Here is a 19,359-nt window from a genome sequence, read left to right as displayed (position 1 = left end):
ATTGTGTCTGAACCGTGATGCTGACGTGTTTTTGAATGGCTTGCAGAGCCTTTTACGTGTAAGAGCCATTGTTTGACCTATATATAAAAAGAAAGATATTTTAGTTCTTTCATCCTGGTTTCCCTTTTGAAATCATTCAGTTTCCTCTTTTGTTAGTGATGAATGAAAAAATTATGAATGAAAGCTAATAATGTTTTTAATCATAATTTAAGAGTAGTAAGAGTATTTGCACCTACCTCAGCTTTTCTAATGTTTCTCATCCAAGTGAGTTTGGTGTGGGAGCAACATTTTAAATTATGATGAAAGCAAATCATAGTGAAACGGGACATGTTTAGATCACATAATTGGGGGTGGCTCAAAAATCATTAGAGAAATTGAAATAATAATTTTGGAGTGTTGAGTATGGAGGCTAGTGTTGAATGCCCTTCATATACTTTATTGTATAGTCTATACAGGCGCATACACACCAATACCTTGGTGACTTGTTGCAAGCGACTATTCATATTATATATTATTGAATTATCACTATTGATGCATTAATGTAAGGAGCATTTTATATATATATAATAACAATATAACAGCTCTAAAATGAAGGTAAATCAGTAAAAAGGACATTATTTCCCTCTGAAGTGCAGTTGAGTAACATTATAAATAAGAAGAAAATAGAAACTAGTTCCCTCAAATATATTAAATTGAAAGGAATACTTCACCCCCAAATAGAGTTCTTGAAGAAAACTTTGTTTTTCTCGCATGTGAACAAAGAATCCAGAAACAGAGAAAAGTCTTGACGAAATTAAGTAAATGGTTGTTATATCAAAACATCTTTACAAGCTCTAACATAACTTGTGCAGTATAATCCAAGTCTAATTTATTTATCATTTATAAATTGTATGCTCACTACTTCACAAACACATGCATTTTCATGAAAACCTTACTATTTAAAACACTGCTGCATTCTCACAAACACTGTCTCATGCTTGTGCAGGCGGGGCTACCGTCTGTGTGAGGACTGTTTACTCATTTTCTGATTCTTTGATGACTGTGGAGGCATGCGAGAAAAACCAAGTTTTCTTCAAGAATTCAAGGTAATGCGGTTTGAGTAATTGATATATAAATATAATTTTAGGGTTGAAGTATTCCTATAAACTGGTTAAATAAATGTAATACATTTTTTTCCACCAATGCACTTGTTGAAATGTGTAATTTGTATTCCGTTTTTTAGGAGATTAGATTGCAAGTGGGTGTAGTCAACAAATATGCTGTCAGTTTATGCACCATTCCATACACAAAAATGGTGAAGTGAAAGCCCCTCACTGCACCTTAAACCATGGTGTCTCATCATGCACTCTACACAGTGGAGGACATTGGGACAATGAAGTAGATACAGGGTCACAACCAGGTGAGGAGTGAACTCAGAAGGTGTAAGGCAAGAAAGGCTGCGGGTCCAGATGGCATCAGCTCAAGGCTCCTCAAATCCTGCACCGACCAACTGTGCAGGATTTTGGAGCGATTGTTCAACCTGAGCCTGAAGCAAGGGAGGGTACCACAACTGTGGAAAATATCTTGTGTGTTATCTGTTCCAAAGACACCCCACCCCAAAGACTTCAACAGCTACAGGCCGGTGGCGCTGACATCGCAGCTGATGAAGACCTGGGAGAGGCTGGTCCTTGGCTATCTTCGACCCCTTGTGAGACCATCGATGGACCCACTTCAGTTCTACTTTCAACCTGGGTTGAAGTTCTCTGACGACTCTGATTTTGTTGACCTCATCTCTGATGGGGATGACAAGGAGTACAGAGAACTGACACAGGACTTTGCCCTCTGGTGCCAGAGGAACCACCTCCTGCTCAACGCAGGGAAGACTAGCGAGCTGGTGGTGGACTTTATGAGGCACCATCATTCACCCCCAACACCAGTGAACGTCCTGGGAATGGACATTGAGATTGTAAAATCTTTCAAGTACCTGGGTCTTCACCTGAACAATGAACTGGACTGGTCAGATAACTCTGCTGCTCTGTTTAAGAAGGGACAGAGCAGGCTTTATCTGCTGAGGAGACTGAGGTCCACCACAGAGTCAAAGAAGGTCTTAAGGAGTGCCCCCTGCATTCCTTAAGACTTTCTTTGACTCTGTGGTGGCATCTGCTATTTTTTATGGCGTGTTCTGCTGGGGCAGCAGCATCTTGGTCGCTGACAGGAAGAGACTGAACAGACTGGTGAAGAAGGCCTGCTCTGTCCTGGGGAGTTCTCTGGGCACTGTGGAGGTGGTGGGAGACAGCAGAATGATGGCCAAGCTGTCATCTCTATTGGACAACATGTCCCACCCCCTCCAGGATACTTTGTCTGCACTGTGCAGCTCCTTCAGCAACAGGCTGCTTCACCAGCGGTGTCTCACGGAGAGATACCGTAGGTCCTTTCTTCCTGCAGCAGTCAGAACAGACTAATCCACCACTGTTGTGCAATTATCCCTGCCATGTGCAATATTCACTTTGTGTAACTTCTGCAATTATCACTGCTGTGTACATTATTCACTTTTACAACTTTTTATCAACCCCATTGTGGGACTAATAAAGGATTTTTGATTCTGTATCTGACATGATGACAACAAAATAACATGTTAACACAGACAGAAAATAACAACTGCTTTAGATAGCAGTGTGGGGGGATCTGGTCTCACCAGTGCCCTTTGTGTGAAATATGGAGCGAACATGAGGAGGATCTTTACCTGACAGTATATGTTGTACAACTGAGGCCATTGTTTGCTCCACTTCAGCTGTCTAAGCTTGATGTTTATATGAACATTTGTTCACAAATGTACTACCACCAGATACCACTACTATATAGTTAAAACACAGCCGATACAAAGAAGAACCCACCATGTGTTTGAGTGCAAAGGGTTGTCTGAACACTTTGCTTAAAGGTTGACTAAACACTAACCTTGTAATATTTGATGGGAAATAAACACTGGAGTTTTTAAGTTTCACAAAACAAAGCTCTGGAGCTTCTGTGAGCCCTAGCTATGTTAGCCAATTGGTAACATTCATTGGTAGTTTGTTTAATTTCAGTGGTTAAGTAGTTAGGAAACATTTCTCCTGTTTAAAAAGGAGACGTATCTTCTTCATTGGTAAGAACCCAGCGTAAGGCTTTCCAGCTATTAGAAAGCCGAAGTCATAATGTTCCGTTGGGGCGAGACTTTGTGCCACTGGTTGCAATCTCTCATTCAGCATAGAAGCATGTTACTAGGGTTTACTTTGTATATTCAAAGACAAGTTGTTAAGAAATTGAAACCTTCATGATTTTAAATAACTTCAACAAGGATTACTTTGTTAGCTCCCATGAAATTAATTACAGGTGCAGGTACTTGTACCATCTCAACTTGGTTTCATCCTTATCCAATAAGCTCACTAGCAATACCTAAGTCATTTTTCAACATTCCAATTTTAATAGGAAGTAGGGATATCACAAGGACCGATACTTCGGTACGAAGTTGATGCCAACATTTTTAAACCTTACGGTACTCACTTTTTTAAAGTACCGTAGTACTGTCAGGGAAATCCCACCTAACAGCAGTAGAAGTACAGTTTTGAAGAAAATACAACTCTCTTAAACTACTGACTAACACACCTCACAGCTTTTGTTGTAATAAATACTTATTTACCTTGCATTTTGTTTGTGTTCTTCATCTTGGGCACGACCCTAGACTGCCAGGTTCATCCTGTTCTACTCCAATCCAATACTTAGATGTCTTTCAGTCTAAAACACTGTTCCATCCATGCCAATTTCTTGGACATCAAGAAGTGTTTTTACCCAAGAGAGGGACCAACATAACAAACCAGAACTGTGTGCTGACCTCTGATGGAGACACAGTAGTCTATTCATGACCAGTCATACATAAACCTAATGGCTGCTACCTGCTCTCTCCATCGATGTAAGAATCTCAAATCAGGTTGACATCTCAGTTTGTGGTATTTATACCAGCTCCTCCCTCACTAGCTGAGCTTTCTGTGCTGTATGGTGTGCTCTGGTATAGATGCAGGAAGAATATTCCATTAACGTTTTACAGTATTATTTCATGATCTAGGAAGCACAGTTGGGGTGTGGGGTCGTTTAGGAGGATATTAATATGTATAATTGAATGAGAGAGAGAGAGAGAGAGAGAGAGAGAGAGAGAGAGAGAGAGAGAGAGAGAGAGAGAGAGAGAGAGAGTGAGACAGAGACAGAGACAGCGAAAAGAGAGAGAGAGAGAGAGAGAAAGAGAGGGAGAGAAAAGAGAGAGAGAGAGAGAGAGAGACGAGAGCGATAGCGATAGAGAGATAGAGAGATCATACCATAGATCCTACTATGCGAGCTATCTCTCTCTCTCTCTCTTTCTCTCTCACGAGCATCATACCCTCTCCTCTACATGGAATAGGATAGAGAGAGACAGAGAATAATAAAGTCGTATTTGAAGCAGATGCTAAATAACAAAATACAACAACTGTCTGCTGAGGTTCAGTCTGCTTGAAGATGCACTACAGTACTCGTCAAATGCTTCCAGTGCACATTGGTACCATTGCCAAAAGGTGATAGAGCCACATTGCAGTCAGAGCTCACACTAGACATTTTTCATTTGTCTCTTTTATTAATTATATACTACCATCATTTTCCGTAGTGCGTGACTGTGACTCCCAAGTAAAGATTGTCTGCGTCATTATCCCCATATTTAGTTTAGTGCGTCTCCTACATCTTTATAATGGCTGGCGTGTAACCCTTCTTTAGGACAACTATAAACATGTTTGCCTCCAAACAAACTAGTTTATTCCAAGCATACTGACACCTTCTGAGCTATGCTGTATTGAAATGGTCTGCAATACTCTTTGGACTCCCAGTTCAGAAACATGGCTACAACAAAGCCAAAGAGTGTATGTTTAAAACGGTCATGTTTTATGGTATTTTACAACCAAACCAATACATAAAATACCTCAGGTGTTAGCTGTAGTGATACACATCAAAGCTGATAGACTGTTTAAAGAAACATTCCTCCCATGTAGAGGATGTCACTGGTGAGTGGGGTCGAGGAGCATGTCTCCTGTGCAACAGATTGTTCTAATAAGAGTTCTGCTTGAGACTAGCAGGAGGAGGGGACAGCACTGATGCTTCTGTGCCCAGAGGCAATTCACCAGAGGTACTACAATGGGTGGGAACAACGTGAATACACTCTCTATGTCCCTCTGTGTCTCTGTCTTTCTCTCTGGTCATTCTTCAGCCTCTCCTTGTTCTTGCCAACCCTGTCTTTAGTTTGGATTGACACATTTCATTGTTTCTTACACCTGTTTAGATCGTTCTGGCACGGTTTAGCTTTGTAATAATTATTCCATGTTGAGTGGAGGAAGAAAATGAAATATTTTCAATCAAACAGGGTATTAAATCGACATTTGCTCTTGCTGCTGATGCTTTCTGTGCAGTGAGGTAGTATAACTATCATCTCAGACTGCACTTCATCCATCACAGTCCACTACATTCTCTAATAAAAGTGTTACGCCTTGGAACCTGTCTGGTGTGCAATAAATTAAATGTGTGAAAAATCATTTCTGACTAAAAGGTTGAGTTATATTTTTTGCATTCTTGAAAATTCGACCAAATGGGATCCAGCACATGGCGCGACTGTGAAGCAACAGTTGGTCATGTATCTTAGTGGTGCCGTCTAGAAATTACAGATGAAGGCTATTTACAAAAAGCTTCGCATTTAGCTCTGTTTTGTTTTCGTTTTTCCCACTGATCTTACCTTCTGCTGCCTCCTGGCCATATCAGTAGGTTGCTTTGCGTTGAACGGATATGCGATGCAGCGCATCACAAACACATACAGCTGGAGTCTCTTTTTCCTCTCCTCCTCATCTCTCTGCATCTTCTCCAGGTCCTCTTTTTCTTTGTCGCTGCTCACCGACGGGCTGGGGCTGGAGGGTCGAACACCGTCGCTCCCGCGGCCCCGGGGATGGAGCCCTCCGCCGCCGCGGCTGTCGGAGACTCGGCCCGGTGACAGCCTTGCTCCTACGAAGCTCTTCGGGGCCGCCACCTCTTTGCGCTCCACCTCCAGTATTTCATCCCCTTCCTCCTCGCTGGAAGACGGGTCCAACATGCTGCTGAAGCTTGGATGGAGAATATAGGCTGCTTGCTACAAAAATAAAACTGCAAAAGTAAGAAAAAAGGATGCCGATCAGCTTCAGTGTCAGCCACAGAGGGAGAGATCCAGGGGGAGCCGCTGTGGAGACGCAAAACCTGACTGATGAGTGACTCTGACTGTTGCTTTTCAGGAAAAGAAAAAACTACCTTCAGACGACTCAATCTCAGCAAGACAAATTAAAGTGTTGTACAGTGTAGTTGGTTGCGTGATGTTCAAGCCTTTTAAGTCTACTAGCCAGAGGCACATCGGAGGGATTTATCATAAGAGCCGATATAAAGGGGGAGGGGTCGCAGGGAGGGAAAAAAGGAGGAAACGCTGATGTGTTGGTGCGCTGCTGCCTGGGGGAGGAAGAGGCTGGGCTCGCAGCTGACCGCGGTGCTAAAACTCGATCCCCGGCTGCTCTGGGATCAGTTTGTGTGAGCACAATAGATGAACGGCCACCTGATGATCCATCTGAGTCAAAAGACGACAGGTTACACGACCGGAATCAAATAGATTTGGCCTTCACAATAAAAGCGTTACCAAAATGTATAAATAAATAATCAAATTAATAATGTAATTAATCTAAAGAATTAATTTAACTATGTCTGTCTGCCTGTCTTTCTATCGGCTTACTAAATACCAGGGATATTGGGATATAAACCTAACCAAATTGCCTGAATTTCTGCACAAAAGAGAAAAAAAATAAAAATTAAAAGAATAGAAAAGAAAAGGAAAGAATAGAAAAGGCTTCCAAAAATATGTATTGAGCACTATGATAATTCGACAGACTTCACCTGATTCAACAGGTGAGTCATAAATCAAGTCTTATACCGTCAATTATGTCAGGATACAGAGATCCAATTATTTACAAAATGTACTATATATGAATAATATGAATATGAATCCAACATACCAAACACTACAATGCTGTATAGTGTGAATATAGTTAGTTTGGCAGTCAGTTAGTTGGTACACAAGCATTTGGCCCATCCCACACAGGATTACAAGATACATTTATATATCAAACAAACATTTAACAATATAACGGTAACCAAAATGAAAGGAAATCATCTATTATGACAAAACATGCAGATGTGGCTCATAAGGACACAGTGCATTTGTGATGAACATTACAGTATAGTGTGAAGACTGATTTAGAGATCACTAAATACACAAAATGTGTGTGTGTGACGGTGAGTTAGTCATTGTGATTTTATTAAACTGCCAATCTGCGACCACCACCAGCAAATCATCTCCATTCGGCACCCGGTACCGTGGCAAGCGAAAGCTAGTGTGCATGGGGAGGGAGCGAGCGTGTGTGCAGTAAGTATGAAGTCAGCTGTAATGTAGCCGTGCAGTGTTTGTGCAGTTCATTTGTTGGTGAATACATTCCTCAAGTCCACCTACTCAAAAAAGTGAAGGACCTCAGGTCAATATTGTGTTTTGTTCCTGTTCATTCACATGCACACTGAACAATTATTTTGTTTTGCTTTCTTTACTTACATGTGAGCTGGTGCACAATACCTGCACGTGTGTGGCTGATCAGTGTTGTGCAACCTCTGTTACTCTCCTGTTCCAGTCAGCACATTACTCCCAGCTCAGTACTCGAGTAATGTGTATTACCTGTGAGGTGCCGCTAGTGGACTTTGCTCACGTTAAAGTTCAAGCTGGCAGTTGCTTGTCATATCAACAACACACGACGGATGGAAGTCTCACTGCTGCCCGCCATGCCCAGATCTACCACTGGCTGGCTACAGACTACAACAGAGTACATGCATGTTTGTTTGTAATCAACATCAACAGCTGCATTTAAAGGATAGTTTGGATGTTTTGAAGTGGGGCTGTAACTGGTCTAACATCTTTAAAATATGTTGCTCCAGAGACTTTAGACACAGGTCTTATTGTGGATTCTTTCCATGAATTCTGAAAATACAACTATCAAGTAGAAACAACTGTGTGACAGGCACTTTAATCTGGTGAGAGTATATTTTAAGCACCTTTCCTCTCAGACCATCAGGTCCAAGGGCTTTGTTAGGTCTGATTTTAGAAAGACATGTGGCTATTTAATAGTACTTCAAACTCATTTACATCTACACTGTGATTATTGTACTGTAAATGCTCTTACTCTGTCCTTGCACTAATTGTTATGTTTTTTTTTCTGTGAAGCACTTTGGGCTGCAATTCTTGTATGAAAGGTGCTATACAAATAAAGCTTATTATTATTATTATTATTATTATTATTATTATTATTATTATTATTATTATTATTATTATTTCCCTCTCAGATAGCTGGATAGGTTCATAGCTACTTGCTTGCATATAATACTGCAGTCTATTATTGAGTCTCTGACATCATACCTTCCATACCAGATGTTTAGATCATTAACACATTCACCACAGTCTGCAGTATTGGCAGTGTGTGAATTATGTGCGATGAATCCTACAGCCAATTTATTGATAACGAGTGGATAACCTATTCCTATGTTAAGATTATGCCTGACAACGGAGTAACTTATTAAACGTGTTTCTACAGTAGAGCTAGTGTTCAGCATTCTAGCCGTTCTCCAGCATCAGCATGACCAAATGAACCAAATGGCACTTTTCCAGCTCCGTTGGCCAGACGCTCTGATACGTTTTAAATATGTAAGTGATACGCTATCAATGTTTGACATAAATATAATAATTTGTTATGTATTCGTTATGTATACGTCAGTTATAACACTGCTGTGGAAAGGTTGGACGTATTTGGACTCTAATTTTCATATACGCCGGCATACGTTTCTGCCATACGAAACTGTGTATGTCTGGCGTGTTCGGCGTATCGTCTGCGTCCTTCAAATGATCACAACTTACCCTTAATTTATATCAACCTATTGCCGATATTTCGTATGCGCAATAGGTTGTATGCGCATTTTATAGTGACCATCTCCCTTGAGCCTGATGCCTTTTTCCATCTTTGACAGGAATCGAAGATCGTCTTGAGAAATGTGGCCATTCTCTGAAGCTCTTTCAACAAAGTCAGATTCTAGCATCTTAATAATGTTTGCAGGTGAGACTACTTCCTTGACCTGTGTTCTACAGACATAGTGCACTTTGCTTGTGAGGATTGAAGAAGACTGAAGACCTAGCATCACTTGCTTCACGATAACCTGGTGACTTACTTATCTTGGGACGAGAATTTGAGGACCGATGTAACCAATTAACATGCCAACATCACAGCTTTACTCACGAGCGATCTCATCTGCGATGTGTTCAAGATGAGGCCAAGCCTTCGCAGTCTCTGTAAGATGGTCTCTGTTAGCAGGGATGAATTCTCTTGAGTAGATCACTGGCAGAGAGATTAGTCTGCCTGAGCATAATCCTCTCACTTGTAGACCAGTCAGTTTCCTGCATGACACAACTGTATTTATTGAAAATGTACTGGTTCGTACGGAAAGCCTTTGCTGTTTCCTCAAGGATAAAGGTTGTGTCACTCTGTGTATCGAGGAGAACTTCGTGATTTGGCTCACTTGTTATGGACACCCACACTATGTTGCCTCACGGGGTGTTCTTGCTGCTTGATCTTGTGGGCGTTCCATCTTCCTTTCCCTTTTTTGTACCACCTTGTCATTTGCAAGTGCCTTTATCATTTCAAGTGTTAATTATAAAAAGAAATGTTATGGCAATGCTGTGGCTCAAGAGGTAGAGTGGTCGTCAACGGGTCAGGGGTTTGATTCCCAGCCGCTGCGGTCAACATGTCGAAGTGTCCTTGTGCAAGAACCCTAAATTGCACCCAATGGCATGTGTGAGTGTGTGTGAATTATTACCTCTCCTGATGAGCAGGTGGCACCTTGTATGGCAGCCGCTGCATGAATGTGTGTAAATAGATTTTTCACAGTCCTTTGAGCAAAGATCAGACTTCAAACAGTGAAGCACAACTTATTCTCTTGAACAAACTTGACTCGCTCAGAGATTGTCTCTTCCATAAATGTACGTAATTTGTGCAGAATGTGACCCGCCTTCTCACAGAAAAGCTTGTGGTAACTTCTGAATTGGTAGACAATACATTTGCCCAATAACTTCTGTTCCTCGAAACCTTGATATTCTCATATATATTGTCACTTGGTTTTAGAGCGTGGACAGAAGTTATCGGTTTGCACATGATTTTGTCTTCACATGTAAGAAACTTAATGAAAAGGCTGAAGCTTGTGAAAGTGTGATGTTGTTCTACTTATATTCCTGTTCCATCTTGATATCAGCCAGTCTAAAAGTTTAGTGAGCATTTTCTGGTTCTTGTTGCAGTCGTTTAGTACTTCAAGTACCCAGATGTGAGACAAGGAGAGAGATCTTGAAGTTCCACACTGCTCTTTAAGCTTATCTTGGGCCATGCATTAAGCTTTTCTCTGAAGGCCTTGGCGATGAGGAATAGATTGCCATATCTCTCTTCAAGGATGGTCTAAATGTTGATTAAAATAGCCATTATAGTTAAACAAACAAAAAACAAATGAGAGAAAGAACAGAAAACAATACAGCTTCCAGGCTGCCAAGTCCCGACTCTCGTCCTGACCACGTACCCAGGAAGTGCGGCAGTCTTTGAAGCAAATTTTCGTAGAGGCCAAACCGTGGAATTGTCAATCACGGCCAAAAATATTTTTTCCCCATTAACTTACATTGACGAAGAGACGTCTATAAATCCACGTATAAAAAGTTTGTGTACATGGACACGAACCAAAAGCTTAAATTTCGTAAACATTTCACAAACCCCCCTTACTTGCAGGGATGTCTTACCAGGTTTATCAGGATGTACCTGGCAGGAACCCCCATTAGCGCTCTTCAGGAACGTATCCCTTCCAATCTACCAGATACTGACAGCCCCTCCCCCACCAACTGTTATTTATATTTCTTCTTGTTTTCTGAACAAAATTGCTTAATTTACAATATATTTACCAATATGATTGACCAGATATATATTTGCTATTAGATTAGCTTGATCACATTCCACCATATACCCCTTCAACTCCTGTGTTCCAACAATTCTGCCAACTTCTCAATAACACGTACACACAATCATCAATCTTTATTTTTAAATAGAACATGATATTCATACATTAGATGTGTGCGTCAAATAATTTTCAAGGCAAAGATACTTTAGATCCACTGCAGCCTTGCACTTCGCCAGAAGCTTCGAATAATGAACCCATTTTCGAAACAATTGGCTGAAGTGGTTCAGTGCTTCACAAAAGCTTAATTTGCCCATCACTACTTCACACACGAAAGAAAGGGAAAGGAGAGACCCTGCCCGGAGCCAGGCCCAGAGGGAGGGCCCGACAGCGAGCGCCTGGTGGCCGGGTTTGCCACGGAGCCCGGTCGGGCACAGCCCGAAGAAGCTACGTGGTGCCTCCCATCCATCCATCCTGTGGGCCCACCACTCATGGGAAAAACCGCTGGGGTCGGGTGCGCTGTCACACGGGTGGCAGTGATGGTCAGGGACCTCGACGGACCAGACCCGGGTAGCAGAGACCGGCTCTGGGGACGTGGAACGTCACCTCTCTGTGGGGGAAGGAGCCGGAACTAGTGCGGGCGGTGGATCGCTACGAGTTGGATCTGGTGGGGCTTACCTCCACGCACGGTCTTGGCTCTGGAACCGTACTCCTGGATAGGGGTTGGACTCTATTCTTCTCCGGAGTTGCCCAAGGTGTGAGGCGTCGGGCCGGGGTGGGGATACTCACTAGCCCCTGGCTGAGCGCCGCTACGTTGGAGTTTATCCCGGTGGACGAGAGGGTCGCCTCCCTACGCCTTCGGGTTATGGGGGGGGGGGAACTCTGACTGTTGTTTGTGCCTATGCCCCAAACCGCAGTTCTAAGTATTCGGCCTTCTTGGAGACCCTGAATGGAGCCTTGCAGGGGGCTCCAGTAGGGGACTCCGTAGTCTTGCTGGGAGACTTCAACGCACACGTGGGAAACGATGGAGACACCTGGAGAGGCGTGATTGGGAGGATGGGCCTCCCTGATCTAAACCCGAACGGTCGTTTGTTGTTGGACTTCTGTGCTAGTCATGGAATGGCCATAACAAACACCATGTTCGAACATAAGGATGCTCATAAGTGCACGTGGTACCAGAGCACCCTAGGCCAAAGGTCAATGATCGATTCCGTAATCGTATCATCTGATCTGAGGCCGCATGTTTTGGACACTCGGGTGAAGAGAGGTGCGGAGCTGTCGACTGATCACCATCTGGTGGTGAGTTGGTTCAAGGGGTGGGGGAAGACTCTGGACAGACCTGGTAAACCCAAACGGGTAGTGCGGGTGAACTGGGAACGTCTGGAGGAAGCCCCTGTCCTGGGGATCTTTAACTCACACCTCCGGCGGAGCTTTTCAGCTATCCCTGTGGAGGTTGGGGGCATTGAACCTGAGTGGGCGATGTTCAAAACCTCTATTGCTGAAGCTGCGGTGATGAGCTGTGGTCTCAAGGTCTTAGGAACCTCAAGGGGCGGTAACCCTCGAACACCGTGGTGGACCCCGGTGGTCAGGGAAGCCGTCCAACTGAAGAAGGAGTCCTTCCGGGTTATGTTATCCGGGAGGACTCCGGAAACAGTTGAAGGGTATCGAAGGACTAGAAGGGCGGCAGCTTCTGCCGTGTCAGAGGCAAAGCAGCGGGTGTGGGAGAAGTTCGGAGAAGCTATGGAGAAGGACTTTCGGTCGGCACCAAGGTGCTTCTGGAAAACCATCCGGCACCTCAGGAGGGGGAAGCGAGGAACCATCCAAGCTGTGTACAGCAAGGGTGGGACCCTGCTGACTTCAACTGAGAAGGTTATCGGCCGCTGGAAGGAGCACTTTGAGGAACTCCTGAATCCGACTAACACGCCCTCTATGGTTGAGGCAGAGCTGGAAGCTGATGGGGGATCATCGTCAATTTCCCTGATGGAAGTTACTGAGGTAGTCAAACAACTTCCCAGTGGCAAAGCCGCAGGGGTTGATGAGATCCGTCCAGAAATGCTGAAGGCTTTGGGTGTTGAGGGGCTGTCTTGGTTGACACGCCTCGTCAACATTGCATGGAAGTCTGGGACAGTGCCTAGGGGTTGGCAGACCGGGGTGGTGGTTCCCCTATTTAAAAAGGGGGACCAGAGAGTGTGTGCCAACTACAGGGGTATCACACTTCTCAGCCTCCCTGGTAAAGTCTACTCCAAGGTACTGGAAAGGAGGGTTCGGCCGGTAGTCGAACCTCTGATTGAAGAGGAACAATGCGGACTCTTTACTCTTGCAAGGATCCTGGAGGGGGCCTGGGAGTACGCCCATCTGGTCTACATGTGTTTTGTGGATCTGGAGAAGGCGTATGACCGGGTCCCCCGGGTGATACTGTGGGAGGTGCTGCGGGAGTATGGGGTGAGGGGGTCACTTTTGAGGGCCATCCAATCCCTGTACGCCCAAAGCGAGAGTTGTGTCCGGATACTCGGCAGTAAGTCGGACTCGTTTCCCGTGAATGTTGGCCTCCGACAGGGCTGCGCTTTATCACCAATCCTGTTCGTGATTTTCATGGATAGGATATCGAGGCGTAGTCGTGGAGGAGAGGTGTAATAGCAATTTAAATGTCTACTGTTTTAATTATATAAGTTTCCTATGTTAAACAAGCCAACTGCCATTTGATGCTAACATAGAAGTGCCGGTCATGTTAATACAAGACAGACGCATCCTGATTAGACTGATACTGAACTAACAAAAGACAGGACCCACCCAAATGTTTTAGCATCCTGATCAAAACAAAAGACAGGACACACCCAAATCTTGATCAAACTATTTAACATACTGAGACAGAATATTGAGTGTATCACCCAATACTCTGTTTACATAACTATTACCTTACAAGCATCAAAGGGCAGTTTGGCTCGCCCCCCTGTGTTTTTCCATCACCTCGCCTCCAAACCAAATTGTATAAAATGCCTATGTGTCTTCTTCCAACCTGTGCCCTTCCATAGACTATGCTGTATTCTGTGAAACTGGTGCCATTTGTGGCAGCAAATAAATGCACAAAGACAACTCTGTCTCTATCACCATGTATTTGATTTTATATACATCTCTCCAGAGTAAAGCAGGAAAACTTCCACAACAGAGGGGTTGCAGTTCGGTGACCTGAGGATCTCATCGCTGCTCTTTGCAGATGATGTGGTCCTTATGGCATCATCGGTCTGTGACCTTCAACAGTCACTGGATCGGTTCGCAGCCGAGTGTGCAGCGGTTGGGATGAGGATCAGCACCTCCAAATCTGAGGCCATGGCTCTCAGCAGGAAACCGGTGGATTGCCTACTTCGGGTAGGGAATGAGCCATTACCCCAAGTGAAGGAGTTCAAGTACCTCGGGATCTTGTTTGCGAGTGAGGGGACAATGGACCGAGAGATTGGCCGGAGAATCGAAGCAGCGGGGGCGGTATTACAGTCACTTTACCGCACCGTTGTGACGCTGAGAGACCGCTGAGCCAGAAGGCAAAGCTCTCAATATACCGGTCGATTTTCGTTCCTACCCTCACCTATGGTCATGAAGGCTGGGTCATGACCGAAAGAACGAGATCACGGGTACAAGCGGCCGAAATGGGTTTTCTCAGACGGGTGGCTGGCGTCTCCCTTAGAGATAGGGTGAGAAGCTCAGCCATCCGTGAGAGACTCGGAGTAGAGCCGCTGCTCCTTTACGTTGAAAGGAGCCAGTTGAGGTGGTTCGGGCATCTAGTAAGGATGCCACCTGGGCGCCTCCCTAGGGAGGTGTTCCAGGCACGTCCAGCTGGGAGGAGACCCCGGGGAAGACCCAGGACTCGGTGGAGAGATTATATCTCCTCACTGGCCTGGGAACGCCTCAGGATCCTCCAGTCGGAGCTGGAGGATGTGGCCCGGAGAAGGGAAGATTGGGGTTCCTTACTGGAGCTGCTTCCCCCGCGACCCAATCCCGGATAAGCGGTAGACGATGGATGGATACTTCACACACCTAAGCCATGCCATTATAATCACTCTGCCGGTTTTACATTTATTGTCCACTTGATGGCGCAGTAGAGGAAATGAAGCACCATGAAGCACCATGAAGCTTCGGCCCATGAGTGAACCAATTGGATGGAAAGCTTCAATGCTTCATGAAGCGTCATCTCAAGGGGAAGGGAACATTTCAAAAACAAAACAGGAAGTGCATGACGACACATGAGTGAATCTAACTACATAAAGTTCACATGACAACTACAGACTAACATGAAACTAAACAAACGCCTGACCTAAACACTAAACATGAATATGAACACAGTTCATTTAGCGATGTACAAAAAGTTCACGTGCATTTAACATAACTGAAGAGACACAACAATAACATTTTTGAAGCCTGGTCGAAAAGATAATGTAAAATTAAACCTGCTAAAGAACAGAGTGCATCTGGCCTGACATGAAGAGAGTCCCTTTGCTTTCCTGATATACTCCAGGTTCTTGTGATCTGTTCCCCACATCATAGTTTCCTTCTGCTTGTGTTAACTTACGCGACAGATAGGCGCAGGGGTGCATCCTGTTGTCCTTCGCGGACCTCTGGGACAACACCGCCCCTAAGCTCTCATTGGAAGCGTCAACCTCCACCACAAACTGCCGTTGGGGGTCAGGAACCGTGAGTACAGGTGCCGTGGTGAATCTTTCCTTGAGGCACTGGAAGGCCTTCTCCCCCTGGGAATTCCACTGAAAAAGTACTTTGGAAGAGGTGAGTGCATGCAGGGGGCGGCAACAGAACTGAAATTACGAATAAACTTTCTGTAGAAGTTAGCAAACCCCAGAAGCTGCTGTACCCTCTTCCTGCTGTCAAGAGTGGGCCAATTTGCCACAGCCCTGACCTTAGCCGGGTCCATCTGTATCTGGTTTGCAGTGACAACGTATCCCAGGAAAGAGACGGTACCCGCATGAAAATCAAATTTTTCAGCTTTGATGTAGAGATGGTTCTCTAACAACTTCTGAAGCACTTGTCGAACATGATCTGTATGAGAGTCGGTAAACGAAGCAGAATTCTGAGTAGAACAACATATCCAAAATCCGCAAAAATACCTTTTGTGTCACGGTGTGGAGTAGGAGAGGACCCAAAAGCAGTTCAGCAGACGATATTATAAAAAAGCGAGTTTTAATAAAACAAAGCTGAAACACTTATACAAAGTAGCAAAATAATAGACAAACCAGGTAGACATGGTGTAGACATGGTGTAGACACGGGGTATACACAGGGTATACACGGGGTAGGTACGAGCAGAACATGAACAAAAGACCCGTAGGGAGGCGGGGCAGGATGTGGGCGGAGCCGCTCAGGAGGCCGGGCTGGAGGAAGCACTAGGTTGTCGGAAAGAGAGGGGAGCGAAGGGGTCTCGGGAGGAGATGGGAGCACATGGGTCTCGGGAAGAGATGGGAGCACAGGGGTCTCGGGAAGAGATGGGAGCACAGGGGTCTCGGGAAGAGATGGGAGCACAGGGGTCTCGGGAAGAGATGGGGATCACAGAGGATGGGGTCCCGAGGGACAGAGGGATCACAGAGGCTGGGGTATCGAGAGACAGAGGGCGCACAGGGTCTGGGGTATCGAGGGACAGAGGGAGCACAGGGTCAGGGCTATCGAGGGACAGAGGGAGCACAGGGTCAGGGCTATCGAGGGACAGAGGGAGCACAGGGTCAGGGGTATCGAGGGACAGAGGGAGCACAGGGTCAGGGGTATCGAGGGACAGAGGGAGCACAGGGGCTGATGTCTCGAGGAGCAGCTGGTGAACAGCTGGGGCAGATGTTAGCAGAGATCCAGCAGTAGGGACGGGGGTCTGCGGAGGTCCGGCAGCGGGAACTGAAGTCTGCGGAGGTCCGGCAGCGGGAACTGAAGTCTGCGGAGGTCCGGCAGCGGGAACTGAAGTCTGCGGAGGTCCGGCAGCAGGAACTGAAGTCTGCGGAGGTCCGGCAGCTGGAACTGGAGGCTGTCGCGGCCCAACAGCGGAAACAGAGGACTGATGCGACCCGGCAGCAGAAACAGGATGCTGTTGCGGCCCGACAGCAGAAACAGGATGCTGTTGCGGCCCGGCAGAAGAAACTGGAGGCTGTCGCGGCCCGGCAGCAGGAACGGAGGGTTGTCGCTGTCCAACAGCAGGAACAGGGACTAGGGCCTCGAAGGGCAGCTGGGGAACAGCCGGGGTCTGCAGAGGCGGCAGGGAGACGGCCGCGTTCTGCAGAGGCGGCAGGGGCACGGCCGCGTTCTGCAGAGGCGGCAGGTGGTCAGCCGGGGTCTGCAGAGGCGGCAAGTGGAAAGCCGGGGTCTGCAGAGGCGGCAGGTGGACGGCCGGGGTCTGCAGAGGTCCGGCTGCAGGAACGGAGGTCCGCCGAGCTGACGCAAAGGCAGAATGATCAGCAAAAGTTGAGGAAATTCCTTGGTACCTCAGGCAGAAGACTCCTCAACCACGACTTCTTAGCTACCTCCCCGCGGGCCTCTCGAAGAAGGGCCTGCCGGTCCCTTCTACAGGTGGCTTCCTTCCATTCCCTCAAAAGACCCCCTAAAACCATCTGCAGATCAAAAAAAATCCTCGTCTTTCAAAACCACTGGGTCCATTTCTATGGTGGGTTCGTACTGTCATGGTGTGGTGTAGGAGAGGACCCAAAAGCAGTTCAGCAGACGATATTATAACAAAAAGCGAGTTTTAATAAAACAAAGCTGAAACACTTATACAAAGTAGCAAAATAACAGTAAACAGACAAACCAGGTAGACACGGGGTAGGTACGAGCAGAACATGAACAGGCTGAGCAGAACACAAACAGGCTGAGCAGAACACGAGCGGTCGGATAACAGACAGAGATATATACACAGACACTAAATGAGGGAACGAGACACAGCTGGGAGAGAAAGGCAAACACACAGGACGAAACTAATGAATGTAACGAGACACACCTGGGGGAGAAAGGCAAAAACACAAGGGCAGGAAGTAGAAACAACAGAGAACAGGTAATTAACAAAATAAAACAGGAAGTACAAACACAACTACAATGGTGCCTGTGTTTTAGGTACAAAGACCACCCCTGGCTATACCATTGCTTCACAGAACAAGGATTCCATACAGTCCGCAGAAGCAATCGCTTCTGGACAGGAATATGGACGGACCTTACAATTGAACAGGTCATGATGCGATCCATCAAAAGCAGAGGAGGACTGACTAGAGGACAGGGTATGATGGAGACTGTACGCCTTCAGTGGATCTACAGCATGCACAAGTGTGCCGGGGTCCATGATGCTATGACATCCATGACAAATGTAAAGCATAAAACCAGTGAACAACACATGGAACTCGGGACTTCCAGGAGCAACCGGGATTTCGCTGACCTGCACAACATTCAAAAATGATTCAACCACCACGAGCCATTTGATTTGAATGAGCCAAGACTACGGTCCTTATCTTCTTGTTTAATGGCATCTGATGGTGATGGCTTAAACTGCGACAAGACAAAGGAGGTTGGGGCACGCATCCAGAAGAAGCTTGACAATGTGAGCGCCGTCGAAGCATCTATTAAAAGAAGTGATCAAATTCGATCTTTAGATCATCTGTAATCCAGGTTGAAAAACAGAAAGTTCATATCCACCCAAATAATCAGTTTTATCGCGTTCTAGTTATTGTACAGAGAGAGGAAGACATGGCTCCATACTTTGGCTATGAGCTTACAACAATGCCAACTTCACTATTCAAGGACAATTTAATGCGTAAAACTATAAAGGCACAACTAGCAAAATCCCTAGGAAATGGTGTGCAACCGTGTGCGGAAAAGGTGCAAGCTATGCATGTTCTTGATGGCGGGGCCCTTATTCATAGAGTGAAATGGCAGAAGAAGGTGACATACAAAGACATAATGATACAATATGCCAACTATGTGCATGCAAGGTTTGGCGACTGTTGCATCGTGTTTGATGGCTACGAACAGGGTCCGTCAATCAAAGATCACGAGCACCAGCGAAGAGTTGGAAAAACATGTGGAGATATTCAGCTTAGTAAATCTACAAAGGCTCACGATGACCACCAAATCTTTCTCTTGAATGAAAAGTACAAAAGTCAGTTCATCACGTTGCTAAGTTGATGCTTGGGAACTGATGGTCAGATCATGCACAACAGTACTGGAGATGCTGACACAATGATAGTGGAATGTGCCCTTTAATTTGCAAAACAAGGAAGGGAAGTAGCAGATGACACAGATGTACTTGTCCTCTTGATGTACCACTGGAACCAGAATA

General features: G+C 45.5%; 1 protein-coding gene across 9 annotated transcripts in view; it reads right to left on the bottom strand.

Annotated features, from left to right (window-relative positions):
• The window catches only part of cadpsa (Ca2+-dependent activator protein for secretion a), a 161,728-nt gene extending 155,252 nt beyond the window's left edge, over positions 1–6,476 (bottom strand). For all 9 annotated transcript variants that reach the window (XM_029431327.1, XM_029431329.1, XM_029431328.1 and 6 more), the window contains exon 1: positions 5,762–6,476. In XM_029431327.1, the coding sequence (XP_029287187.1) occupies positions 5,762–6,112 (351 nt within the window). In that variant the 5' untranslated portion in view covers positions 6,113–6,476. The remainder of the gene's footprint in view (positions 1–5,761) is intronic.
• Positions 6,477–19,359: the final 12,883 nt, after the last annotated feature.

Source organism: Cottoperca gobio, chromosome 5 (assembly GCF_900634415.1).
Source record: "Cottoperca gobio chromosome 5, fCotGob3.1, whole genome shotgun sequence".
Taxonomy (NCBI): Eukaryota; Metazoa; Chordata; class Actinopteri; order Perciformes; family Bovichtidae; genus Cottoperca; species Cottoperca gobio.
This window is presented reverse-complemented; position numbering and strand designations above follow the sequence as displayed.